Raw genomic sequence first — 27,759 nt, forward strand, 5'->3', positions numbered from 1 at the left:
GAGTTTGCCAGTTTAGGAGAAAATAAATTGTTGACTCAGTGGAAGATTGTACATCTCTAGTAAATTTGATCTTCCCCAGCGCTGGAAAGCAAAAACTGTTTTCACATTTTAATAAGATTGCACTTCTGTATTAAAGTACTGTTCAAATAAAGTAAAGTGATTACCATGATTTTCAAGGTACATGTTGGAAATATGAAATGCTTTTCTGAGATCACATCATGGCCACAATTATCAGCCTACTTCTGGCAAAAACCTGTTTTGTTTTTTTTTGTTGTTGTCATTTTGTTTTTTAATTATCCATGTATCAGAAAACCATTACTAACTTACCTTGTGTTTCACAGTCAGGAGATAAATTTTAAGTACCAGGGACAATTTTTCCTTGTCTGTTTTCTTTGGGTTTTGTTTTGAGAAACATAACCACTTGGATGAAAATCTCTTATTATTGCTGCTTAAATTCTTATCCAGCAAAATTCCAAATTTCAACAGTAAAAATTCTTTGCATTCAGAAGAAAAGGTTGAAGATTTCTGAAGAAGCACATAAACAAAAGTTGGGGCCTTTCTTTTATTGACTCTTCCAAACTACTTCCTGTTCTCTCTCTATGAATAGAATTTTGATGTCTCAAATAGACATTCAACGATGAAGTTAACTTTACGCACGAGCACAAAAGAGAATTAACACATCTGACATGAAAACAATGGACAAATGTTTAATTTGGTGTAAAACATGACTTCAACAAGTACCATAACCATGTGATTAGAGTTGCTTACTACTGGCCTCCTGCCTTCAGTATAATGCATTAAACATACAAAAATATCACTGTTTACTTACCCAGTGATACTGGCTTAGCAGAGATAGATCAGGCTGTTCAACATAAAGCTGCTAATATAAAGAATCAAAATGATTTCTGCACCTATTCTTTTTAATTCAGTAATTTTTTAAGCCTTAAAATATTCAGACCCTTCATTACTTGTATGCAAGTATCTGTCAGTTTATGTGACAAACTTCTGCTTGGTTTAAAAGCAATTAAATGCAATTTCCACATATTCAGAGTGCAGAACTAATTCAAACAGCCTACTCATGATATGATCTTATACTCAATACTCGAACTAAATGTGACTTTCTTTGCAGAGTTAAAAATCAAGAGGTGTATTTTTTAAAGGCGCAAGCTCTAAACAGTACTCTGTAAGAGATTCCCTTTTGTTTCCCTGGCTTTCATAAATACCAAAAGAATCCATTTAAACCACTAGATGCTGGTATTTTAAATTGGTACAAATATTTGTCTTAGCAAGATTTTCACAGCACAGATCTTCCTTCTTTTCAGTCTCTGGGAAAAGAGCTGCTTGGGAGTGTGACTCTATCTCAGAAAACCATTGAAGTAGCTGTGAATACTTAGAGACTGCTGCAACCCAGCCATCCTTTCCATCTTTTCCAGAAACCCACAGACCTCTAAAAGAAGGCTACAAGAGGTGTCAGCTGTAATATCTGCCCCTGTCTTTTGAAGTGAAGGCCAACCCTACTCTCATGGGATGAAGAGTAGTATCCATTAAAAACAGCCCGACCTTTCTGTGTTAAGCACAGTTTCTCTCTAATCTTAAGAACTTAATGTGCTTGACAGGTAATGAACATTCCAGATCTTTTTTTTTATATGAAAAGTTCCTTTTAAAGCAGAGACGGTGAGTTTGCAGCACAGTCCATGCATGGTTCTCCTGGTTAGTTAAAAATAAAAAAAAAAAAAAAAAAAAAGCACAAGAAAAACAGAAGTATTTTAGTGTATTTTGTGTTGTTAACTCTAACGAAGCCCTACAAATTATTTATAGGTTAAAAAAAAAATTCAGTACATTCCAAAATTTGAGATATTCTACTGTTACCTGATACTTCTGAAACCGTAATATAGTTTAACATTCTTCCACATTTATAGCACTGCACAATGAACAGCAAGTGACATTCCTTATCTCCACATTATTTACTTTCACCACCTTTCTCTTCTTCCTCAAAATCAAAACAAAAGGCTTTGTCATAGCCCATGAGACGGTTATAATCCTGAGGATCTGGGAAAAGCGTTGGATTAACAAGCATTGATTTAGTTTTAGCATAAAATGTTGTAAACATCTTGGTGATGTCTGGAATCTTTACATCTTTCTGATGGAAGACAGTTGCTTTTTCTGCCAAGATTGCATTGTACGTAATAGCTGTGTATGTGTCCATTTCCTCTTTATAGTAGAGTCGAATTACATAGCCCTTTGTAAGGATATGCAAAGTAACTGGAGTAACAAATGTAAAAAATCCTATCAATCCATAAAATGCAGCTTGTAGAAGCAAGCTTTCAAATCCAATACCAGTTTTCAGCACGAGGTAGGGCGTCATGAACAGGTTAAATATGCTGGTGGAGTAGGAGAAAAATCTCACACCTATATAGAACAAAACAAAAAACCAAGATTAATACCTGTAAGTGAAATTGTCTCTGTAATTACCTATGTACCTTGTGCTATAAATTTTTGTCATTACTTCAACACCTAAAATTACTGAAAAGCCTTTTTTAAAACACTCTCCAATAAAATAAGCCATTAACAAGCACCAGGAGGTCCAATCCTCTCTTCCTGCCACTCTCAAGGTTTGTTTTGTACTGGTTTTATACTTTATACTGTTTTATACTTTGTTTTATATATATATGCTGGGTTTAATCAAAGCTAGTAGCTCGTTTTATTTCTATGATGAACTCTGCTATCATGCAATTATGCAGATATATGTATTTTTCACTTCACAGACAGGAATAACAATTAAAGATATGGCTGGGCACTTCTCTCTTCATCAACAACCACATTAGACGTTCAGTGTGCATTAAAGAAACAAGTTTGCTTGGTCCCCCACTGTGTTTAATTTGAAAAATGTAGGTTATTGTACATTCACAAGCATTCTGCAGCCATCTTTGCACACAGCTTGAAAATCAGCAGCTGCTGCTATCAATCACCCACCATCCTTGAGACACAATGAGAACCAGCAGTCTAAAGATGCTGTGAAAACTGAATGTATCAGGGCATACTTCCCCCTTCAATTCAAAAATGTCCATCAGAAAACATCAGTGAACTACTTTTTGCTAAGCAAAAACATTAACTGGTCAAAGAGAGATTAACCAAAGTCTCATCACAGACAGCACTTCTGTCATTTTAGTGACATTCAAAAGCATATAGAATGCAAATATTAGTTATAGTTGGTCAATGTCGGATAATCACTCAAAAGGCTGCAAGAGAAACAGAAGCAGGCTGAGGGATTACAGTTGCACTGTATTTTCAGAACTCCCTGCAGACCTAAAATTAACTGAAACAGAAATGCTGTTGATGTTAATCATTATACACCACAAAAGTATAAAACCAAGCATCACAGCAAGATATATTTCATGTTCTGTACAGAGATTTGGGGTTTTAGGACAGTTGGAAAGAACATTTGCTTTCTTAATGTTGCATTTAAATACTTTAAATATTAAGGAAAAAAAATCAATAAAGATCCTTTCAAGTTACACACCTAACACTGCTTTTGCTAAGTTTCCTTTATAAACCAATCTTCCATGTTCTGGGTGGTCAGAAGGAGCAGATGTGCTGAGGCTGCGAACTGCTACCCCTTGAAAAGATACAACCTGAAAGATGAAAGCAAAATCAGTATCAGCACTTCAGAGAATCGTAGAATAGAATAATTAAGGCTGGAAAAGACCTCTAAGATCACCTAGTCCAACCACCAACCCACCCTTCAACCATACCCACTAACCATGTCCCTCCGTGCCACATCTAAGCATTTCTTGAACATCTCCAAGGAGTGATTTCACCACCTCCCTGAGCAGCTTATTCCAATATCTCACCACTCTTTTTGAGAAGCTTTTCCTAATATCCAGACTGAATCTCCTTTGGAACAACTTGAGGCCACTGCATCCACAGAAGATTCTCTGTGTCCTGAACCTATTCCCAGCAACCTGAAGTAGCCATTAAGATTGGGTTATCTGCTACAGGATCATTTAGACTGGAAAAGTCCTCTAAAGGTCATCAAGCCTAATTGTTAACCTCACACTACTATTAAAGCACCACATCTACTCCTTAAACAGCTCCAGGGACAGTGACTGCTTCCCTACGCAGCCCGTTCCAATGCTTCACAACCCCTTCCGTGAAGAGTTCTTTCCCAGTGTCCAACCCAAGCCTCCCTGCACAACTGGATTATGCCGGCTATGTAATTTCCAATATGGGCTAGGATGCTGCTGGTTCTTCTTAGCCACCTGTGCACACTGCTGGCACAGTACAGCCCAGCTCACTGTATGACACACTGCGCTATAACCTGTAACCCTTTCTGCACACAGCTTTGCAAGGAGGCAGTCACGACCTTTACCTCTTAGAACCCCAGTCAAAGACCACCATCCCGCAGCAAACCTCGTGCCCAGCGAAGCTGAGAAACCAAATACGCCTACCCAGCCTCTCTCCGTTACGTTCGTACTTCTCGCAAAGCAAAGCGCAGCCAACCCAAACCCCTTCCCCTCCCAGCGCACCTCGGGAAGCGCCCCGCAGCTGCTCTGCAGCCGCTGTCTCCCCGCGGGCAGAGGCTGGGGGAATCCCAGACGGCGACTGGCAAGCGGAAGCCCACGGTGAGCCGCGCCCCGCAGCCAAACGGGGCCGGGCCGGGAGACGGCGGCACGCCAGCAGCCGGCGGCGCGGAACAGCATAGCAGCCACGGTCCGTCCCGCAGCACCCGGCAGCGAGACGTGTGGGGGAACGGAACGGAAACGGCGCGGTCCACCAGCGCAGCCTCCGCCGCCGCCGCGCAGTCCCGACCTTTGGTTCCGCCGCAATTAGCCCCCCCCCCGCTCTCACCCAGCGGTGTGGCGGAGCCCAGGGCTGCCTCTGCGGTTATATCATGGGAATGTCCGGGCACCTGCGGGCTGAGGTGCCGGGAATGGCAAAACAGCGTAAAACAGGCTGAAAGCGCTGTGCTACGCCGGAACCGTTCACCGTAAAATGGCCGGGCTGTGCTTTACGGGGCTCCGCTCTGACCTAACGGACTGGCCATGTTTTGAGGCCGAGAAGCAGATAAACGTGGCGGCACTGCCACGGCCGAGCGGCCGGAGTACTCCCGGCGGCTTCGTGGCTGACGGCCGTTCTTCGGCCCGTGAGTGCCAGGGCGGCCTTACCGGCAGCTATCGGGCATGCTCAAGCGTCAGCCGTTCCAGCCGGCCGCGCGGCAAACCTTGCCCTCACACGTCACCCGCCTTAGGGACAACATGGCGGACAACACCTCCTCCTACATAAACTACAGCTCCCGGCATGCCCCGCTTCCGCCGCGCAGCACGCCGGGAGCTGAGCGCTCGCACGCCTTCCAAGGGCAGTGTGCGGGGGGCCGGAAGTGCGCCGTGACCCAACGGAAGCGCTTGGAAGGCAGCTGGCCCGATACGGCGGGGGCCCTGCGAGCGGGGCGGAGGAGCGGCACCGACGGGTGAGTGGCTGGAGGGGCCTCGCCACGGCCGCCTGGGAGGTGTCCACGGGATCTGCCGCTGGGAGAGCGACGAGCCTCGCTGCCGGGGGCGGGAGGCCCGGAGCGCCGAGCGGAGAGGCCTGGAAGAGCCGGGGGCGTGTGGGGAGGAGGCGGGGGTGCGTGCGTGCATAGTGCGGGAAGCTCGCTGCTAGGGGTTCACTGCTAGGCTGGGGTTCCCCTGCCGGGTGTGAGCTGGTAGCGTTTCTCCTCTCTATAAAAGTCTCCCTGGATTCCACACGCCGCCGGGAAAGGTGCTTTCCAGAACGCTGCTGTAATTAAATATCGCTCTTAAACTTTTTCCGCTACGAATTATGTCCACCCTCTTCCCACGCCATGTCTTAAAGAAAGGGCAGTAACTAAGGCCGAAAGAATTTAGGATGTGTCCTCTGGCGTTGTTGTGCTAAGGTGCGAAGTGCTGGTTGAAGTGCTTTGGCTGTAATGGTCAGTGAATGTAAGCAAAACAAGGCTGATGAGGAAGAGCGATTGACTGACGGTGTAGTAAAGGAAACGTGCTTCTGAACAGCCCGTGCTACTTAAAGGCAGGCTTTGTTTTTCTGTAGGTGACCACGAGCTTTGATAAGGTAATGATGGCTTTAGGTACATATGTGAAAAGTGTGACATTAGCAGGTAGCTCTGAGGGCCAGTGTTACCTATAAAGTGTGGTACAGTTTGAAGGAGCCTTAAAGATTAATATTGTAGATCGCAATGCGAGCATTGCACTACAGGGAGATGTAGTTGTCGGTTTGCTTTTTACTTGGGTTTGCTCTGGTTTTGCTGTTTCAGAGCTTCAGTTTGAAATGTAGATATAAGCATCTCGGAGACCTTCAGGATAAAAAGAGCTTTGTACCTGTATTTATTCCCTTCTGTACTCAAGTTTCCTCTTTTTGCTATGCTAAGAACAAAAATATAATTGGGAGTGAAATACAATTTATTAATTGAAAGGGTCCTTACAAAGATATGTGTTTTTCTGTAATACATCTTGAGATCAGCTATCTAGTGTGTAAATACTTTTTTTTTTTTCCATTAAGATTTACCTTCAGCACTGAGAAATTTAAGATATGTGATCTTAACATGCTTTCATCACTTCTGGCATTTCTTTGTAATAGGGAAAAGTCATGTGAAATTTTTTTGTCTTTTTAGTACTGAAACGGTGATGAAATAATGTACAAAATTTCTTATATTCTTAATGTGAGGAGTTTATACTGGTTCACTGAAGAGATCCAGTTTTGTAAGGTACTGTCTTCTGTCTCTCACTTTTGTACATTTTTCCTGATCCATTTGCCCCTTATGCTTTCTATATGGGAATAAATTAATATCTTTTGAAAGCTTGCTTAACTTCACCTGTTTTTGAGTTTTTTGTTTGTTTGTTTGTTTGTTTTTGTTGTTGTTGTTTTCTTGGAATTCTCAGTGTATGCCCTACATTTTGTCCTAGAAATATTTTTTGAATCAGAGTAAAAATTTTTTTATAGGATTTTTACAAGTTTTCTTGCATCTGAAAAGGCTCAGAATGTAGTTACCATTGTTGCGGGGTAGTTTGCATAATTGTGGTTTTTGATGAATGCTTTAATGAGAGAGCAGAAATTGATACTGTATTAAAAATTTGGAATGTGCAAGCAGCTTTATTTCCTCTAACAGCTGGAGATATAAAGTAACCAGGGCTTTCCTTCTATATTAGGGAGAAAACTCTAACGCTTGCTTTTTTTTTTTTTCTCTTGGGAATTATTGGAAAATAAAGTTCCCTAAGAAAAAAGAGTACCTTAAATAAAGTGAGGCCTTTGATACTCCATGCGTGGCATCCTAACTCACCTGTTTGTCTGAACTAGCATTCACCTTTAGTGTACCTTCCTAGTAAACTTGCTGATCTGGCAATCTTGCTGTACCAGTTTTCCCTCATGATTTTTCTAAATATGTTTCAATCCATATTTACATTATTCTTTTGTGTGCCCTAAACAGTGAATACTGAACTGAAGAGTGGTATTTTTAAACAAGCTTCTCTTTAGGATCTAGAGTAGGACTATAGTTTAGGATTAAACAGTAAGACACTGTTGATTTTGCATACAGTGGCCTTTCTTTGCTGAAGAACTCTTCCTGATTTACAAATGACACTCAGAAAATTCCACATTTGACTTCTCAACAAACCCAGGAATTGTGAAGGCATTTTTGTTATTTGCCCCACATTTTCCAAAAAGTTGATCTCACAGAATACAAAAATGTCACCAACTGAAGCGTACAAAAGACGTGTGTGTGCTTGTATTGCACAGCTAATGATTTGGAAGCCTTTTGAGTTACCCTGCACCAGAATCTGAGTTTCAGATATTTTTCTGTGGGAACAAAGAATCTGAATGCTTGCAAATGTTTGCATAGATTTAAGTTTCTTGTGCTAACTGGACTAGAAGGATGACGTTCCTGCTGTGTACAGCAGTTGTGTGTGTTCAGTTAAATTAACATATACCCATCAATTACATTTTAGTCTCCCAGGCTTAGAAGGTGTAGAAGGAAGTGATGTTCTGAAAATTCTGGGTGTGTTGGTTGACAAGCATGCAGTTTTGGGCGTAAGTTAGGAAAGAGGTCATGTGTTTTTTTTGTTGTTTTTCTTTTTTCATTACATTTAATGTTCAAGAGAAACAAAAAGAAAAAACTAAACTCACTATACCGTATCTTTTCTTCTTGGGGTTGTGAGGAGATAAATGTATTCCAGCATGGAAACAGGAACGCTTGATTTGTGTTGACAATTATGGTGGTTTATGATTCTTAGTTATATTCTATCTCAACATGTAAATCTGTTACTGCTTCCACTAACTCTTGTGTAAGCTCATGAACCAGGAAGGGAGTTGACTGAAGAAAACAGGCTGTGGCTCATGCAGGATCATGTTAATAACATCTCAGATAACTTGGGTGTAGTTGTTGGAAAGAAGATGCTTTTCACAAAACAATCACGTAGAACTGAAATATGTTCAGATCTTCATAATGTATCATGACACACGGGCACTTCTTGAAGAGGAACCAGTACTTGCAGTTTCTTAGTTTTGTTATAGCTTTTCCAAGTTTCCTATTTTCCTTTGCTTATTGCTTCTATTGTTGCATTGACCCTGTGATCCTTTTTTGCTCTTCACTGTCTGTATTTTGTCAGAAGAAAATCTATACTACCACTCTTAGTCATAATTATCACTTTTCATATTTTTTTGAAATTATACATTGTTATGTCAGAACAAATGAAGTGAAACCACGTTCTGTCCCATGCTTCCAAGGCGAATACAGTGGGATGTATGATGTTGCTTAAAAGTAGGTAGGTTTCCTGAGCCTTCTGCTTTTAGCAGTGGTATGTTGCTTTTGTTCTGTAGAATCATAGAATCACAAGGTTGGAAAGGACCTGCAAGATCATGTATCCAACCATCCTCCCATTACCATTGCTACACAAGCACTAAACCACATCTTGCAGCTCCTCATCCAGACACCTCTTGAACACTGCCAGGGACGGTGACTCCACCACCTCCCTGGGCAGCCATTCCAGTGTCTGACCACTCTCTGAGAGAAAAAGCTATTCTATAATTTCTATGTTATTCTTTTTTTTTATTAGAAGTACAAATTTTATTATTGTTAATCCTATTATGTTGTTTAGTTGGACTTACAATAAGGCATGATCTTGGTATGCTTTATCTTCTTTGCTTATCCATTTGATGAATTGTATTTGTCTTCATTTTGCTAAGCCAAACAAGCAAGTCTTTCTAATTTTTTCATTACATTGCAGGCTTTTTGGTCATGTTGGTAACTCCTTTCTGTAGTGTTTCCAATTTGAACTACTTCTGCCCAGGGAGCCAAGAAGATCAATGGCATCCTGGCTTGTATAGGAAAGTGTATAGCCAGCAGGACCAGGGAGGTGATCATCCCGCTGTACTCAGCTCTGGTGAGGCCACACTTCAACTGCCATGTTGAGATTTGGTCCCCTCACTACAAGAAAGACATTGAGGCCCTGGAGAGTGCCCAGAGAAGGGCAACAAAGCTGTGAGGGATCTGGAGCCCCATCCAGCCTGGCCTTGAATGCTTCTATGGAGGGGGTAACCACAACCTCACTGGGCAACCTGTTCCAGTGTCTCACCCCTCTCACAGTAAAGAATTTCTTCCTAGTCTAAATCTACCCTCTTCGAATTTTAAACCATTTCTCCTTGTCCTGTCGCTACATGTCCTTATAAAAAATCTCTCCCCAGCTTTCCTGTAGGCCCCTTCTGGTACTGGAAGGCCACTGTAAGGTCCCCCTGGAGCCTTCTCTTTGAAGAAGATAATGAAGTTTCATACAACTTCATTTCATGTGCTGTTTTTCAAGACCAGTGAATCACTTCTTTGTGTGATGCTCTGTTCCTCTTTTGTTGTAGTGCCTTCTACTTCTGTCTCATCTAAATCTGCCTGCTTTTTTTCTTTTTCCCCAGCATTGTTAGAATAACATGCTTAATGTCATTTTTGGAGGACCTAGTAGTCCTTTTCAGTCTAACTGTTGCACATTTGCATCATCTTGCTTTATTCTATTAGACAATTTTTCTCATATGATTATCCTCTTCTCACATTTGTTTAGCACCAGATGATTTGCCTTGTCCAGGTTCCATCTAGTTTCCTTTCCTTTCCTGTTATCAAGGAAATAACAGATTCACTTCTTAATGTTAGGTTACTTCAGCATGCTAATCCTTACTGTGTTTGTATCCTGTTTTCCTTTATATTTCATACTGTTGGCTGCCTCTTCTGACCATGGTTTTTTTTCACACTTGCCGTGCTAATAACTTATTTTTTTCCTCTTTCATCGTATGATAACACATTTCATTTGACATTATTAAAATGTTCACTGTGGGGTTTTTTGCAACAGCTCTAATATTTTGATGTAGACATTATTTCAGTTCCCCAGCTTTAATGTGTTAGCTCTCTTAGGTTATACAAGGTAGCCTTTTTGTTCCTGAGTAATCAATGCTCTCCAACAGGACAATTTCCATTTCCAAACTTGTTGGAACAGATGAAAGATGCTATCAGTTTTGTGCTGTTACTATTTCAGTGCATAAGTATAATTTCCATGGAGGAGTTACAGGAATTATTGAATGGTTAAAGTTTGATATTACGGTATGGCAGTCTATACAAATTAAGATCATTATTGAACATGCCTAATGTTCAAGAAGTTTATACATGGAAGAAGATTTGAAGTACACCATTGGGAAAGGAAAAAAAGTTAAGATATTTCTGTGAGGTTGGAATAATTTTCAAATACAACAGCAAAGTAGGCAGGAGATGCTTTTTGCTCACTGTTCTGCAGACGCTTTAAAACTAGTCATGAATGGTTAATTATAGTGAAAGTGACTCCTTGTGAGAGCTTGAGAAACTATTGGTTTTATTTCATACTTCCTTGCCTGAAATGGTTATGAAGGAGGGGAGATAGAAGAAATCAACGCTGAGCACTGAAGTACTTTTGAGAAGTGAAGCTATCTGCAATAGCAAGGAGCTGCAGCTTCCAAAGATCTGAGTCTCTTGACTTTGGTTAGGAATCTCTGTAAAACTTCCTCCAAGTCCTTCAGCTCTCTCCTCGACTTGCTTACTATTTTATTTTAATTTTTTTTTTTGGCCCCAGCTTTTACCACAAATAAAAGAGGGAGGAAATGTGGGGAGCAGTCTCTTCTGCTTTTTCACACCTTCTTGGGATCCTTCTCAGCAGTGAGCAATAGCAGTTCGTGCGTCTGCTTTTGCTCACTGCTTTTCGTAGCAATCTAATGAATTATCAGAATTCTTAGCAGACTTTTTGCTGCCCCAACCCCGGGTTTCTACTGAATAACTACCCAGAATCCCTGGTCATGTTTTGCTGAACCTTTGAGTATGCAGCAGTACGTCATTGATTTGTACTGGGTTAATGTTTGGAGAGTAGCAGTAGACACGAAAGGAATTTTAGGACAGCAGGTGGGTGAAATTTCTCTTTCATAGTTTTCTTTGCCACAGCAGAGATGCAGCTCAATACAGAGAAATACAAGTTGAATCTGAAAATACTGGATTTGTTATGCAAATAAGTGCTTTCATTTCTGTATTCTTTGGAATCATTTTCATGACAAATAACATTTGCAGCAAGCTGAGTCTCAGCTTGTAAGCTCTGGAATTCCTGGTTAACTTACCATGTGAATAACTACATTAAATATCTGGAGTATATTATCTAAATGACATTGGTGTATGTGTCAGGAACTCTCAATCTTCTAGGAAGGACGGCTTGGAGGGCCAGGTATTTAATGCACGCTGATCAGATTGTTTTGTTGAGCCTTCTCTTCTCCAGCCTGAATTCCCCAGCTTTGTCAGTCTTTCTGTGACTGACAGATGCTCCAATCTAGGATGCATTTCAGTGTATTTTGTACTGAGGAGCCCAGACCAGTACTCCATATATTCCACCAGGGCTAAGTAGAATGAAAGGATACCTTTGCTCAGTGTGCTGGGCTGCTCTCCTCCTCGATCAGCCAGGCTTGGTCTTGCTCTTCCTTGCTGCAAGGGCACATTGCTGGTGTGTGTTCTTGCCATCCCACAGTTTGTCTACCAGCACCCTTTGACCGAGACACTGGTCAGACAAGTCAGTACTGGTGCATGGTGTAATTCTTCCAAAGGTGTATTTGCCGTTGAACTTTGTAGAATTCCTGTTTGCCCTTCTCCAATTTGTTGAGGTGTCCAGGGAATACCAGGACACCCATGTGATGCAACAGCCCTCCTGTATTCACAATGTACTGAACTGTTGCCTGACTTTTCTTCTGTAGACACACTGTTTATTCTCTTCAGTGCCTTCTGTGCTGTGGCAGAACTTGCTCTCTTTATCTCCCCACTACAGCTGCATGGGTGGTGTCCGTAGTAGTAGAAGTGTAACAGGCTCCTGAGGTAACCGTGGCTTGATGATCAAGGGCTTTTAAAAACTGTAAAGAAACATTTTCTTTGCAAAGCAATGATTTGGAGATTCTAGACTATGGTAAGCTGGTGGGGATATATTTAGCAAAAAAAAAACCCAAGTCAACAAACCAATAGCAACAAAAACCAACCCGAACCAGGAAACACCAGTTTCAAAACAGCGTTTAGTGTTCATGACATTGCAAGCTTTGTGTCATCATATTCTTTTTAATAGCCTTTTTAATAATGTAAATGTAACTAGTGCTGACTTAAGAAATTGCGATAGTGACTAAAAACATTGCCTCGTGTATTTTCAGACGCTCCTATTGCAAAAGCTGCTGTTGAAAAGAAATAATTTTTTTATAAGAAGAGAATGGGTAAGTGTTGTTCTTAGATTTTTGTTGCTGTTTCTCATGAGAAACATTTTAGCTCTTGTTAAGAGGGGTTGGACTATAAGACTCTTAATGTTGACCTTGTAGCTTTTTTATGTGTGTTTTTTTTAATTGTAGCCTGAAAACTTTGTGGAACTTCCAGCTAATGTAGTTTTTAGAGGATTTTTTTGTGTGAATGTTGTTTATTGAGATGAGTATCTGTTTAACAGTAAAATATAATTAATATGCCAAATGATGAAAGTGTACGTGCGAAAATAGGATGCCTTTAGGTTTTATAGCACAAAACTTTTAGATAGGGGACAAGAAAATTTCCCTATATACCTGCTGAAATTTCTCATTATATTGTTTGCTAAGGTCAATCTGTTTAATTCTGGCTAAGAGGTCATAATAGGGACTGACTGTTAAATTACTGTATGTGTGTGAAACATGGCTAATTGAACTTTTCATATCTCTCTCACTACAAATGATGGTTAATGAAACAAGGTTGGAAAGATTCTGGTGCTAGCTATACTTTTTCTGAAAGTATTTTAGCATCTTTGGCACTGATGGCAAGTTATTAAAATTGTCAGTAACTATATAGAGGATTATTTTTCTAGAAGGATATAAGTATTATCTGATTTTCCAAGCTGTTAGAACTTTAAAGACTTCCAGTTTTACCTTACTGCCAAAATTAATACTGTCCTGAATATTTAATCTTATGTGCAGTGTCAAACTCAAGTATTAATTTCTAATAGAAATGAAGCAGTACTTGGTGTAATGGGTCTGCACTCCTTTAGAAAATACGGTATTTGAAATACAACATTAACTTTCCAATTTGAATATGATAGAAATAGTATATTTATTGAGTTGGGCCTTTCTTTGCACTTTAAACCTTCCTTCCCCTTTTGTTTAAAGTTATGATGATCTTTATTACAGTTTACAGGTGTGCATGAAGACCATCTCCAAAGTCATCTTGGTGCTGAGCATGATGTGGGTACAGAGTAGTCAGTGGTTCCTACCCCAAAGAGCATGTTGTCAAAGCAGATACATAGTAAGACAAAAGAGAGGAGAGACAGGAAAAGCATAGTCAAAACTTATGGGGAGACTTCACAAACTCATTGGGGTTTTTTTTGCTTTCTCACCAAAGTCACAACATGAGTATGCACTAATTTTCTTAATCCAACTGGCAATGAGCAAGGAATTAACTCAATTTCAATTTTCCAGCACAAAAATACGTGCTTTGACTGCTTTCATTCCTAATGTGCTTCAAAAAGCATTTTTTGTCTTACAATCTGTATTTTGAAATATTAGATATGTGTTTAGATGACTTGTAAGTTATAAGTACTACTGTCCCAGACGTGGCAATCATTTTGTGAATGGAACAAGTAGCATATTCTTAAAATGAGTAAATTATTTTCACTTGAGAATTCATCTGGAGGAAATTTTTTTTCCTACACAGATTGCTGAAATCATGTCAGAATTTGGTGATGAAGAGAAGGGAGATGTTAATCAAAATAGATGCATTTTTCTAAAAATTCCTCTTTTGAAATAGGTTACCACACTTTTCAGAGAAGTCTTGAAATATGCAAATATTTACCTTATGTTTGGTGGTCTGCAGTGGTTCTTCTGTCTGCAAACACAGTCACAGGAAGGACTGAAGCTTGCATTCTTGGTAATTGGAATCAGTCATTGTATACTGAAACTGTTGCTTTCCTTCACAGATGGAGAAGAGAAAACATACGGTGGGTGTGAGGGCCCAGATGCAATGTATGTGAAGTTAATATCTTCTGATGGCCATGAGTTCATTGTAAAAAGAGAGCATGCATTAACATCAGGAACAATAAAAGCTATGTTGAGTGGACCAGGTAAGTATAACAGATGTAATACCCTCATGTCCTTCTCCTTCTCTGTTGGATAATTTGAATTTCTATCATATAGTGGGCAAAAGCTGGAGCAAATAATAACTTGTTCAGACCTTTACTAATTCCATTTCCATTGGAACTGTCCACCTCTGTGGAGTATTGTATACCATATAATTGAACTCCATAAGTTTCTGGATGGCTAGTAATTTTATGATGTTATTATTACCATTTTCCTCTGTTAAATGTAATTGAGGTCATTATATGAAGCTCGCAGCTGTCAAATTCAAGACAAGTGACTCCGTTGCTCCTCCATGGTAGAATTTGAAGTATTCACAAAGACTTTATGGCAGGAGTGCTTGAGCTTAATGGCACAAGTTAGTGTAAGTTTGAAGAAGAGATAAATTGACTGAAGGAAAACCCTTCACGTGTTACTAGGTATGTGAGACTACTTCTGTTTTAAGAAGTGTTTGAACTAATTGTTGAACCATGAAAGGGTGGAGAAGAGAATGAGAAATTGACTTGCATGTTTTTCTTCTTCTCTGCCCTTGTCCCATACAATTACTTTTGGCCAGTCGAGTAGCAGTAGGCTGTATCGACCTCTGATCAAATGTGGTCATTCTTTTTGATTCTGATGAATGGAATTGCTGGCAACATCTATTTGCTGAATATACTTTCAAATTATTCAATAATAGTGGGCAAATTAATTAATTAAAATTCTCAGATAAAATATGAATGTGAAAACACATTGCAGATCCGTTGTCTAATTCACTCCGTATCTGCCTCTGAGGTGTGCAAGAAGAGTAGTTACAAAACTGGATTGTTCCAAATTTGTCCTGTGATCTGTAACAATATGAAGAAATAAAAGGCAAAGAGGGCTAGAAAAGAGACTCTGTAAAGGAGTCAGCACTTAAGCATGTTTTACATAAACATTTGTAAGATAAACAAGTTTGCAAGTAAAATTATTCTTACTGTCTACAGGCCGTAGTTTCACTGATGTGTAAGCGTTCTCTATTTCAGTATTGTGACGTTGTCAATATGCTAACAGTTGTGTTGCTTCCTACTGTTTCCATTATAGCTTTAAGGCAGATTGGCTTCAGTATGTGTGTTCAGATATTTCTACATAAATACATGGAGACATTAGTAAATAGCTCTGCTTTGTGGTTATTATGAAAGGGATCCCTACAGAGATATGCCTATAGAGATAACTACATAACTGCTAGGTCACCTATAAATATGGAGTATATGTTAGTGGGCTTTGTATTGTCTTTCAGCTTAATAAGCTTTAAAGATGAGAGATAAAAACAGTGACAAATCTAACATTAGAGGAAGGCTGTGGGACTAACGACAGGATTTCGTATCCTCTGTTTCATGCTTAGAGGGCACAGAAGAAGGGTTCAAATATACTTGTGTTTTGAGATTTGAGCTTTGGATAAAATGTTCAAATCTAACAGGGATAAACTCTCACAGCATGCAATGTTTTCTGCAGTACAACTAGGGTTTTCTTCTTGCTCCTGCATGCCTTTTTTTTCCACAGCTTATCAAGTTAGTGCATCTTTAAGGTTTAACCCTCTGTCAAATCTTCCAGAAACCATCCAAGAAATTCAGTGGTAGTGGGAGGAGACAGAACTGATGAGTGTGCATATGCAAATATGGAACATATGTAAAACATTTTCTTTTCTTGAGAAAGCTAGCTAAAAATTTGGATGTATACCTCTTTTTCTAAATGGTAGTGTGAGCTTTTAGTGCTGAGCACGCTACAGTTTTAGAGAACCTCTTGAAAGAAAACATCAGAATTACACCTATATTTCTGGTGCAGTGGTTCAGAATATTAATATGTTGCAGCCTAAATGAACAGACATTTTCTAATGCAAGGGATCCTCTTATTTGTGAGGATTATGAATGTGAAATGCTCGGCTTTGCACTGAACAATGTAGCAGCTAGGAATATGGAACCTAGCAAGTCTGTTTGGAATATACTGTATTACTGTAGTAAAGTGTTTCATTTTGTGGTGAATTGAGATTCTGATTTTTTTTGTTTGTTTGTTTTCCCACAGGACAGTTTGCAGAAAATGAAACAAACGAGGTGAATTTTAGAGAGATCCCATCCCATGTCCTATCCAAAGTATGCATGTATTTCACCTACAAGGTCCGCTATACTAACAGCTCTACGGAGATTCCTGAATTCCCAATTGCACCTGAAATTGCACTGGAACTTCTGATGGCTGCAAACTTCTTAGATTGTTAAATAAAATAAATTATAATAAAAATGTAAAACTTTTTTCAGTATTTAATACATGTAGTTAAGTTAGTAACTTTTTTCAGATAGCATGTTGCGTGTGTGCTGTTGAGAACTGTTAAGTTCACTGCAGAGGCAATTGTCTTCAGTCCTTTTGCATATAGCAATCATTCAGTTGAGATTTGTTTTGCTGCTTACACAATAAGGACCTTTTCACAACTGAGACAAATAAACAAATATGCCAATTAGTAGATGGCTATGCCTTATCCTTTAGGTGTGGTAGAATTTTCTTTTAAGACAATGACTGTGTAAAATACTGGAGTTTAGCCTAATGCTCTCTAAAAGGTAATTATAGTTAAATATAAGTAGCTGTTTAGGGTTTCTAACTTTCTCTTGTTGTTAAAGTTTCTAAACATCTGAACTTAATCTCCTTTATAAGGTGGCTGTTCTTTAGAATACTTATACTAACTAGATTAGAAGTGACCTCTCTATAAGGTTTGTATACTGACAGCAATATTCCATTTAAGTTGGAAGCAGAGTGTAGGAAAATGTTTAAGGCTTTTAATTTAATCATCATTTAGACAAGTGAAGAAGTGTACTTGATGCATTTTTCCTTTCTAACCTGAATTTTCTCCTTCAGTAGTTACAACTATTCAAGTCACTAGTCGGTACAGTAACACTGTGATCGTACTGACAGTGGCTTTTAATCTCTGTGTATTCTGTGTAACATATAAAGTTGTTCTTAATGTTCTGTCACTTGACCTGATATGGATTCTTTATAGTTTCAGTTATGCTTTATTTCCATTGTTGTGGTGGATTACGTATTGTATTTAATCTTTAGATTAGCAGTCATTCCAGTTTTCTAAAATAGCAACTGAAATGATAGCAGTTATCCCATTCTTTACCTCTTCCCTGACCTCTCCCTTAAATCCACAGAAAAAAAACCCTAAATGTGGAGGCCTTGTATTGGATGGAAAGGGCATTAAGGAGATGTTTAAGGAGCTTTTTTAAATAAATGTAATATAGTTACTTCCAATGTTTTTACAAATATTTTAGAGGAAAAGGATTGGCAAGCCACTCACAAACTAGAGTGAAGCACATTAGCTCTTATTAATTCCTGCTTCTAATTGCCTATACAGATGATTCTTAGTTTTAAACAAATTTCCATGAAGCAAAAAAGGAGAAAAAAAATGAAAAATTAAACTGAGATGAAGTTGCTTCTTGTTCAGTCACGGCCTTGAAGAACCCTTCTGCCAAAGTAAAATGTAAATGAGCATGTGTCATGAAGAGCAATGCAAGAACAATGTAGTTAGCATTTCCATCAGCTCTCTCTGATTCACATTTTTGATTAAGAAATGATTGTGGTCTTTTATGGAAAAGTCCCACTAACAGATGCTGGGATCTCTTCTTTAATATGTTAACTAAGGGTGAAACTCTTGTCTAAGCCTGATTGCCAACATAAATACAACCTTTGAGGTTTTCCAGACAAAAAATGGTAACTTGCATAGACTATGCAATCTGCCTATGGAGGAGTTCAGTTCTAATAAATCAACTTACTCTGGACTTGAGCAATGCTTGATAGACAAGCTGACATACGTCAGCATGTTGATAGATGAGCTGACGTTAATTCACATCACATACTTTGGCACAATTTATCGTGTTTAGTGTGGGGATGTTCATGATTAGATTGGTTTTGCATGATAAAGCTGAAGTGTGTTGCAAGGTGATTGTCTGAAATCCTATGTCTGAGCACTATGGTCAGTGCTATTAGTAACTCATTTGCAAGAGCACTAAAAAGAACACAAAACAGAAATATGTTGTTATACTGCTTTTGTTAGCACCAGTAGGAATATACCCTAGAAGTTGAAGAAGTACTGACATAGATGTTTAAGTTCCAACTACATTGTAGGCTGAGAGTCTTAAGTTCTTCAGCCATTTTTAATAGTCCTGAAGTCAGTAACTTGAAGCTCAGACTGTTTAGTTCAAAGTGGAAGTAAAAATAATGTCATTAAAAAATAATAATAATTTGTTTTAAGCATTCCAAAACGACCTCCTCTTGAAAATACATTGCGTTTTATGATTCCATGCTTCAGCAGCAAGATAAAATACCTGTTTTATTTTTGAATTATAATTTCATTGTTTTTCCTTCAGCTTGACGTATCATACAGTAGCTTTGAACACTCAGGAAATGCAGTAGTGTCCTAGAACACACTATTTGCAAAACCACTGGCTGTTAAGAAAACTAACCTGCAGATTTCTAATGGGGAGGGGGGCAGAGGGAATTAGTGCAATTTATTTGGTAGCAACATGGGTATGCTATTAACAGACATTGGAAAATTACCACACTTAACCCCTGAGTTCTAAATAAATTTCAAAATTGAAAATTTTTAAAACTGTGTTTTTGTGGATTTGTGACTTACGTAGAATTTTCATGAATGTGTGATGAATAAGTTGCTAGTATTCGTGCTAGCATTTGAGTTACAGGTTTTGAAACATGTATAATAATTTTTTTCTCCTAGTTCTGAAGAGTTTTGTTGATTTAGTCAGTGTTTAGATACCTTCGTGCTCCTAACTGCAACAACTCACAGTTCTTAAAAGAAAAGGCCTAATACTGAGAGAGGATGGCATTTGTTATTGCCTTAAGAGGATATTTTAAGGTTCCATGTCCTATAATACTGAATTCCCTTTTGCTTAGTCTGATAGTATCTGATTTTTTTTTGTGATTTTATCTGATTGGTATCTGATTCAAATTTTAAACATTGGCCATGAAAAGTTATAAATTCTGTTTCAAATGCTGGATTATGATTTTTTTCGAGGTACAAGGTACTGAAGAAGTCCCTGATGGCCTCCAACATGAAATGGCTTGTTTATCTGGAGCAATCTGAAGTATGTTTTACAATACAGGAAATTCCCTTTTGGTTCTGAGGTTTAAAAATAGAGAAGCTGTCATCAAGGCTCACTAGGTCATTATATTCAACAATGTATTCAACACATTCTTTAAAAGGAATTGCTTAAATAGCAGTAATGTGTAGTTGCTTCTGGCTGTGTTTTTATTGGTATATATATGGTCATTTGTAGTCATGAGCTATTGAAGTGGCTATTTCCCCTACTACCTTTTTTTGGGTTGTTTTTTTTTTTTTTTTTTTTGCAGTGCCTTCGAAGGAATTTCCCAACACTTATCTAAATCTTGTTGATTTATATGATAAACCACAAGAGAATTATAGGCATAGTAAATTTTTTCAGTCCACGTTTTATGACAACTTACATTTGTTTTTAAATTTTGTCTCAAATGTTGCATTGTAATTTAAGAGTACCAGCTACTGCAGGGTCGACAAAATCACAGTAGGGTATAGGAATCATTGAGAAACAGCTAATTTGTCCGAGCTGAAACTCAAAGTGGAGACTGAGGGGCAAGCTTAGTTTCAATCTGAACAACCGAAAAAACAGCAGGAAGACTTTTTTTTTTTAAGGTTGGGTAGATTTAGATATTAAACTATCATGCTGTTTTTAAAGTACTGATAGTCCAAAGCTTTGAAATCAGAAGAAAAAGCATATAGTGTTGGGTTTTTTCCCCATAGAAAATGTTCAACTTCTAAGGTTTTGTCTGTTTGTTTTTACAATAAACTGAAACTGGATTTCTTTTTAAATATAGCTTATTAAGTGGTGATGTGATGGAACATATCAACAGTGTGACCTTGATGTGTTGCACAACAATTGGAAGAGTCAAACAAGCACACAGTAGATGTGGTGATTATTAGTCATTTATGAAGCTCTTTTGAGTGTTGGCAGTAGGGCAGCACTGAGAGAACGGTGACTTTTTATAAGTTCAAGTTTTTAAAAGTGTTATATGCCATGAAATAAAGTTTTGAGCATGTTACTTCTACAAACGTAGGCTATGGTGCAACCTCTTCTCTATGGGAGGTCACTGAGATTAAAAAAACAAAAACAAAAACATTCTGTCATTGCCATGTTACTGTTTTATGTTTACAGAAAAGAGGATTTTCCTCCCACACTATATGGGTGGAGTGCCTAGGACATAGGAAAGGTCAAAATTACTCTGACAAATGGAGTGCTTCGTCCCTTTCTCCTCCTGAACATGACATTAGTCATGTAATGATTTGTAGCCTCGCTTGTTGAGTGTAGAATTGGAAAATTAAAATTGCCCTTAAAGTATGTGCAGCGTTTTAGACTGGTGAAAGTAACAACTTACGAGTTTCTGGATAATAAACTAAAATCCTGATGAAGAAGTTGCTGGTTCTTGGGATGGTGCTGTGCAATGAGTTCTGGGGGAACGTAGACAGTTTTGGTGATTTAATGGTACTCCATACTTATTGCCTTTTTTTTTTAAGTTATAAATACAATGAATTCTTTCAGTATTAATTTTTAATTAAAAACTGACTTTTTAGATAAGAATTCACAGCTAAACTTTTTCTTCGCATTAAAAAAATACAACAGATACCCAATTACACTTAATAATAGAAAATAGTAGAAAATCTTCAAAATGTCTGCTACTTGAAGCAATAAGTTATCTATGTTTTTTGTCTTTGGTTGCTATAAATTCTTGTTATTTTGCTTGGTAGAAAAAAAAAATTTGTTAGGCTGTTTATTTCTCTTGCATAAATAGTTCTTGGCTTTTTTTCGTATCACTGAGACTGAAAAATACCTGGGATTTATTTGCATTTGGCATAAAGAACTTCATTTAGCTTTTTATATAGGGTAAAGCTTTTTTGCTTTACTGTAGTAGACTGCATGTATAATGTTTTTCAGAAGTGAGACTCCATGTCAGTCAGAATTATTTCTAGTCAATTACTTGAAACATATAAATGATCTCTCCATTATACACTATCATTTAAACTCTTCAGGTAGTCACAGAGCACTTCAATTATGAAAACTACTTATTTTAGGAGAACTGTTTGAAGGTATTTAACTGAAATAGTCAAGTAACTACTCATCCTTTTTATTTTCTTAACATAGGTAATACTTTGTTTCAGGGCAGACGTACCATGTAAGAAGTCTTGTCTTAAGGGTGTTAAAAAGCAAACTGAAAGAACCTCTAACCAACAGGCTGTGTCAGTGATGTCTCGCTGTACAAGCCTGCAAACAGAATTTTGTAAGCTGTGGTGGCCAGCAAAGATAGTGCTCAGTTTGATGTGCACACCTGGAGGGTTCGTTTTTCATCTTTGAGGAGATGTGATGGCTTACTGCACAGCTGTGTAAGTCACCTGAGAAGTCACTTCAGCAGTTTCATCCTGGTTCTAGATTTGCATGACCAAACAGCAACATAGATTGAAAATCCCTTATCAGTATTTATCTTCTTCATTGATGTTAAGCATGAGTCACTTCTGTTTACAACAAAATCTATTCAAATACCCCTTGGGCTTACCTGGGAAGCTTTCAATTCACAGCCTTAATAAAGATAAAAATAGCAATAAAATAACACAAAAACCTAAGCAATATTTATATTTAAATCTTAAATGTATTTCTTATCACTGAGTAGAGTCTGAGCTCATGTATGTGATAGATGCAGTAATCATTCCACTTACAAGAGCTCTGGAAAATGATGCTTTTATGTGGAAGAACATTTAATAATTACATCATGTCACACTATTTAATCTGTTTATCTGTTTAATCGATTATGGGTCCTATGCTGTCCTCATTATTTAAGTTTCATAGCTATGTGTATTTTAAAATATATAAGTTTACAGGATTTCTAAGAGTACTGGTGCCAAAAGCATGATTTGACAATTAAGTGTTAATTACAGTATACTGCTGAAACAGTTCCCCTCCTTTCCCTGGCCTTGTATCCTTCCCTTGCAGTAATTACAACAACTGTGTGTTCTCAGAATAGGACAGATTCTTTTTCTGATCTGATGGAAAATGATTATGTGTGATGAAGCCTTGCTCTCCTGGAAGTGGCTGAACATCTGCACGACAGTGGGAATTAGGAATGAATTCCTGATTTAGCTTTGCTTGTGCATGCAGCTTTTGCTTTACCTATTAAACTATCTTTTATTGAATACGTGACTTCTCACCTTTCTGATTGTCTTCCACATCCCATTGAGGGGAAGTGAGCGAGTAGCTGTGCAGCACTTATCTGCCTGTCATAAGAGGAGTTCAGTCTTGCAGTGGTTAAGCTGAAAGGTACAGATAGTCCAGTAGCTGCAAAATGGCTAAATCCTACACAGTAGAAGAAAGGGAAACATGACATCTTAGAACAGGCTCACCCTCTTCTGAAGATGCTGCATTTGCAGCAAGTTAGGAATAAGGTAAAAACTTTCCCTTTGCCTGCATTTGCTCCTTTGAAAGACCTGAGACAGAAGTGGTAAATGTGCCCCTTAGTATTCTCAGCTAAGATAAAAATGGAAGAAGCAATTGATGAAAATAAGTAAAGAATAAAACAGCAATACGATTTCAAAGGTAAAAGACATCTTGAAAATAGCTAACAAAAATCATTTTTAGCTATGTATGCAGTTCATTTGTATTCTTGATATACTTTTGTTTTGGTTTGATTCTATGGCTTTTGCTAGTATGACACAGACAGTGCTTTCTGCAGGTGCGTCAAGCTTGTGTTTATCAGAAGATCTCTGTTCCAGAGGCGTTTTAAGCTCAGTGCCCATGAGCTTGGCAGTGGAAGAAGTTGGCACGATTCCTCCAAGGTATGTAGTCCTCTGTGCTCCTGAGATGTAGTCGCCTGGCACCGCAGATTATGGTTGCTATGTCACTGGAGCTACAAAGGGAGGTTGATGTCAATGCGCAGCTAACTTCTGTGGGAGAAAGAGATAAGATGGAAGGCTAAAACGTACAGTGCGCTCAGACAAAAGAAACCAAGTATGTGTTGTTATAGTGGAGGAAGAATGATATAGGGAAAAGGGGAAAGCAGAGGAATAAATATCGGTAACAATAATGGAGGGAATGGAATGTAAAGAACTCTGATCAATAAAAATAGCTAACCTTTGTAAAACTGGTTAGATAGGTCAGAAAATTACCTGAGAAATGAGGACTGAATATCGATTGCCATTTTTTTTTCTGTGAACACAAGGTAATGCAAACTACATAGAAAAGTGGATTTTTAAATCTAATTCATGAATATTTTCAGATATATTTTTAGTAAGAGGTATAGTTGCAATTTTCATGATTTGCGCTACATATATTACTTGTGTGAGTCACCATCATGCATTTGATCAGACCAGAGCAAAATACATCCTGAAATAATGAATATCACATTAAACTCCTCTTACCCCTACAGGTTTTTGTGTTTGTGATCTGGGATCACAATATAGGAAGCTTCTGGCAAAAAAACAAAGTTGGCTGATGCAGGATGAGGCTGCACTAGCCCTAATACTTTCTTTCACACAACCAACCACAAATCTTTCAGTTCCTGCATTGACTATCTCTGCAGCTGCAACAGATTACGGGTTAACTGCACAAGTGTTTTCTCTCATATTTTGTATAAGTAAGGGTCAACAACAAAATGAACAGTAAATTACACTATAACCAACACCATGTGAAATCTACCCACATTAGGATTTGGGGCTTTTTGGTGTTTAGATTACTGAGTAACTTTGAACAAAGAATTATATGAGCCATCACAAAGCTGGGGACAAAACTGAAAGGAAGAAAATACTTGTATTCATTAAACTTTTCCTGAAAGTCTGCTAATAATATTTTTTTTCTTGCTGTGCTCAAATTCCTATAGCATTATGCACTGTACAAACATTTATTAATAATACTGCATCCAATTCAGGTTACTGATGTATTGGCAGGGGATAATTCTCCAGCTGCCCCTATTGCAGTGATAATGATGAAGTAAGGAGATTGCACAAATGTATCAGTCAATCGCATGACACTTGGAAAAAAACAAAGATGGGTAGTGTAAAATAGACCTTTTGTGTAAGAGCAAACTAGAAGTTTATGGATGATGTTTGGATTCTTCTAGTCACAAGTTTCAGTTGTAGAGTAACTGCATGGTTTCATAAGCATTTGGTTAAGATAGGGTGGGAAATAGCCCATCTCTGCTTTATAATTTCTGTGAAGGGCAGATCCTGAACCTTGCTTCTCATTTTTGTTATCCTGAGGAATGAGATTTGCTGCTAGATTAAATAACTTCAGTAAACAATATTTTAGCTTAAAATGCAGGAGGTGTCTTTATTTTTAACATCGAAAAGCTTTGGTGATTAAAAAAAAAAAAAAAAAAAAAAACAAAACCAAAACCACAAAACTTTGAACTTAAAGATGGTTAAAAGGTCTGATCTTTTGCTAAAGCCACTTCTTGCTCAGAGATTATTTATCTTTATTACAAGCTGAAGACATATTTCTATTGATTACAGTTGTTACATACACTTTTATGCCTCTTCATAACTTCTGTCCTTGATCAGTGTTTTCTAGAACAAGATTAAGAAACTGAATATAATGGATTCAAATCAGTTTTGTCTCCCTGTGATTATATGAACAAGAATAGTCAATATGTCAATGTTTATAGCTGAACACATGTCCATTGCTTAAACTTGATGCTCTTGCTATCTTTGTAGCATATGGCATTAAGAAATGTATTTTAGGATAAACATATGCTTGAATCATGCAAAAATAACAACATCTAGTAAAACATTTTCAGCAACAGCAATGTTCTACTTAATATTGTTACTGCCCAAGACAGTTATGAAGAACTGTGAGGGGAAAAAAAACCTTCTATGTCTACTGAACGCAATAAATTCTCTGCGATCTAAAACATATCGAGAGATCACATCAGCACATATCAGCAGTAGCTTCTAAGAAAGCACAATGCTGTGTTTTTTGACACTTCAATGTCACTTAAATGAAGGCAGTAGAGCAATGCCAGCTTGCAGGGCTTCAGGGGCCTACCATGTATGACTAAGAATTGAGGTTGGATTTAGAGGGCAAAACATATAGGATTCAGCTGACATCGCAATACTACTTCTATCCTTAATTCCATTGGGATGGTTCCATTTCCTACTCAAATCCACATATATTCATTTCTGTCATCAGCAAATTCCTCCAAAGCCCATAGGCTCATTCCTTTCTGCAGCTAGCTCATGGAGCAATGATACTCCTCCTGCCTTCTGTTGGTCCTTTTATGCAGAACACTGGAGTTTGCACGCTTGCTTTACGAACAGTAACACTGCTGACACTGAAACAATTTGGAATCCGATGCCACATTGTGCTGAGCTTCTGTTTTTCTCCAGATAGCCATTCTCAAAGTTGAGGAGACATAAAAACATGCCAGAAGGTAACACGTGAAGCTGGAAGCAACACCTTGGGTCACACCAAATAATGTGATTACAGAAAGTAAGCAGGCTCTCATATGTCTCAGATCCACCTTTAGTCCTAAACTTAAAGTGGTAAATTTCAAAGGCAAATATAAACAGAGAACTATTGTTCAGCCATTTAATTAGATCTGCACCCATTTGGCCACTTTCGAAAGGAAAATCAGGCGCTGCCTGTGGTGGAGGGGTGCCCCAAGAGGGTTCTTTGCATCATCACAAAGTACAGGTCTGAGTGGACTCAGCCTCTGGAACATACAGCTAGGTTAGCAGGGAGACAGAGGCTGTAGCTATAAAGCCAGCATTTCTACTAAGTCTTTATGTTTGTGTGCTATCATCAGGAATCCCACGGGGTTGTCTTCAAAAGAAGGACTGTGTACGTCTATTTTGAGAACCAGATAGGTCTGAAACACTCAGGTGGAAGTAATGGCTATAGAAGGTGTTTCCACAGAGTGCTTGCTTTTTGGGCTGCGCGCAGGTTGACTGCGGTGCTTGTTTGTTTTCACCTACACAGCCACCGCAAAGGCACAACAGTTCACTCCAGGAAATGAAAACAATCCAGAAATGCTCCCACGTGAAATACGCCCTTGCTAGTTCGGGCACGTCTGTCCCTGCAACGTCAGGGGAAGAACGAAAAAAGCAAACAAAAAAAAACCCAAAAAAACCAAAGGCGGTAGTGCTGCACGGGAGGTAAAGAGCAGCTTCTTCCTCCGTTAGGAACAACGTCAGCACAACAGCACAAGCGGAGCGGCGCCCGGCGTTAACGCGATCCCACCGGCCGTTTGCTGCTAACCCGCCTCAGGCGGAAGCGCTACCCGCAGCCGCGCGTCCCCGCTCAACCGGCGTTTCCCAACGGCCCCGCACAGCGTGGCACCCCGACGGGACCCTGCTGGACGGGCCAGCCGGCTGCAAGCGGGGCGCGCCGGCTCTTCACCCCTCCCACGCGGTGAGGGCAACAAGACCAAGGACAAAACCCGCCCGCCCTCCTCGCCACTCAGCCTTGGCGTCCGCCCGCACCGCCTCCCCCCAGCGCATGCGCGGCTCTGCGGCCACGTGACCGCCGAAGGCGGGGAGGGAGACGGGCGCGCGGCGCTGCGTCTGTGAGGGTGCGGGCTGGCGGCGCGGTGGGAGGGGGAGGATCCAACATGGCGTCCATGCAGGTGAGCAGCCTGCGGCGAGGCCGGCTGCGGGTCCGGGAGCCGGGGCGAGCCGTTCTTCGAGCGGCGGGAGCGTTCCCGGGGGAGTCGTGCGGGCGGTCGAGGGGAGCGGCCGGTCCGACGGGATCACTTGAGGAGCAAGAGGAGTCCGGCAGGGCTGGGGCGAGCTGAGGGGCGAGGCTGGGCCCCGGCTGTGGAGAGAGGAGTAAAGCGGGAGGACAGCGGCCTTGTGGGGGAGGTGAGGGGAGAAGGGCTTAGGAGTGAGCTGCGTTGGCCCAGCGGGCATGGCCTCGACCCGGAAAGTCCTCGGAGGGGAGGGGAGAGGATAGAGGGGAGGCCCCGACACTGCTCCTGTCCCTTGGTGGGGTTTGGGGAGCCGGGCGGTTTGCTGGGCGCGAGGGGGATGCACGGGAGTCCCATGGAGACCCCGTCAGGTCGGTGGCAAGGACGTGGGCAGTGGCTCCGTCT

General features: G+C 39.5%; 3 protein-coding genes across 6 annotated transcripts in view; 2 read left to right on the plus strand and 1 right to left on the minus strand.

The window, feature by feature from the left end:
- Positions 1-687: 687 nt before the first annotated feature.
- Positions 688-4,700, minus strand: TMEM70 (transmembrane protein 70). The gene is made up of 3 exons (XM_042809057.1): positions 4,527-4,700; positions 3,521-3,632; positions 688-2,409 (listed from the first exon to the last, which is right to left on the minus strand). The coding sequence occupies exons 1-3, from the start codon at positions 4,698-4,700 to the stop codon at positions 1,961-1,963; spliced, it is 735 nt and encodes a 244-aa protein (XP_042664991.1). The 3' UTR covers positions 688-1,960.
- Positions 4,701-5,379: 679 nt separating this feature from the next.
- ELOC (elongin C) lies at positions 5,380-17,104 on the plus strand. Of its 3 annotated transcripts, none has more exons than XM_042840005.1 (4): positions 5,380-5,467; positions 12,706-12,765; positions 14,481-14,624; positions 16,675-17,104. In XM_042840005.1, exons 2-4 carry the CDS (start codon positions 12,762-12,764, stop codon positions 16,863-16,865), a joined length of 339 nt encoding a protein of 112 aa, XP_042695939.1. In that variant the 5' UTR covers positions 5,380-5,467; positions 12,706-12,761; the 3' UTR covers positions 16,866-17,104. The 3 variants fall into 3 exon arrangements, with proteins under 3 accessions (XP_042695939.1, XP_042695940.1, XP_042695941.1); XM_042840006.1 differs by lacking the exon at positions 5,380-5,467 and adding an exon at positions 11,340-11,431; XM_042840007.1 differs by lacking the exon at positions 5,380-5,467 and adding an exon at positions 12,148-12,382.
- A 10,113-nt stretch (positions 17,105-27,217) lies between these two features.
- The window catches only part of UBE2W (ubiquitin conjugating enzyme E2 W), a 31,719-nt gene continuing 31,177 nt past the window's right edge, over positions 27,218-27,759 (plus strand). For both annotated transcript variants that reach the window (XR_006172131.1, XM_042839904.1), the window contains exon 1: positions 27,218-27,294. Coding sequence is in view for 1 of the 2 variants with exons in the window: in XM_042839904.1 (XP_042695838.1) it covers positions 27,280-27,294 (15 nt within the window). In the remaining variant the exon portion in view is untranslated. The remainder of the gene's footprint in view (positions 27,295-27,759) is intronic.

Source organism: Centrocercus urophasianus, unplaced genomic scaffold, assembly GCF_019232065.1.
Source record: "Centrocercus urophasianus isolate 14NV4802_14NV808 unplaced genomic scaffold, USGS_Curo_1.0 seq_11, whole genome shotgun sequence".
In the NCBI taxonomy this organism is placed as follows: domain Eukaryota; kingdom Metazoa; phylum Chordata; class Aves; order Galliformes; family Phasianidae; genus Centrocercus; species Centrocercus urophasianus.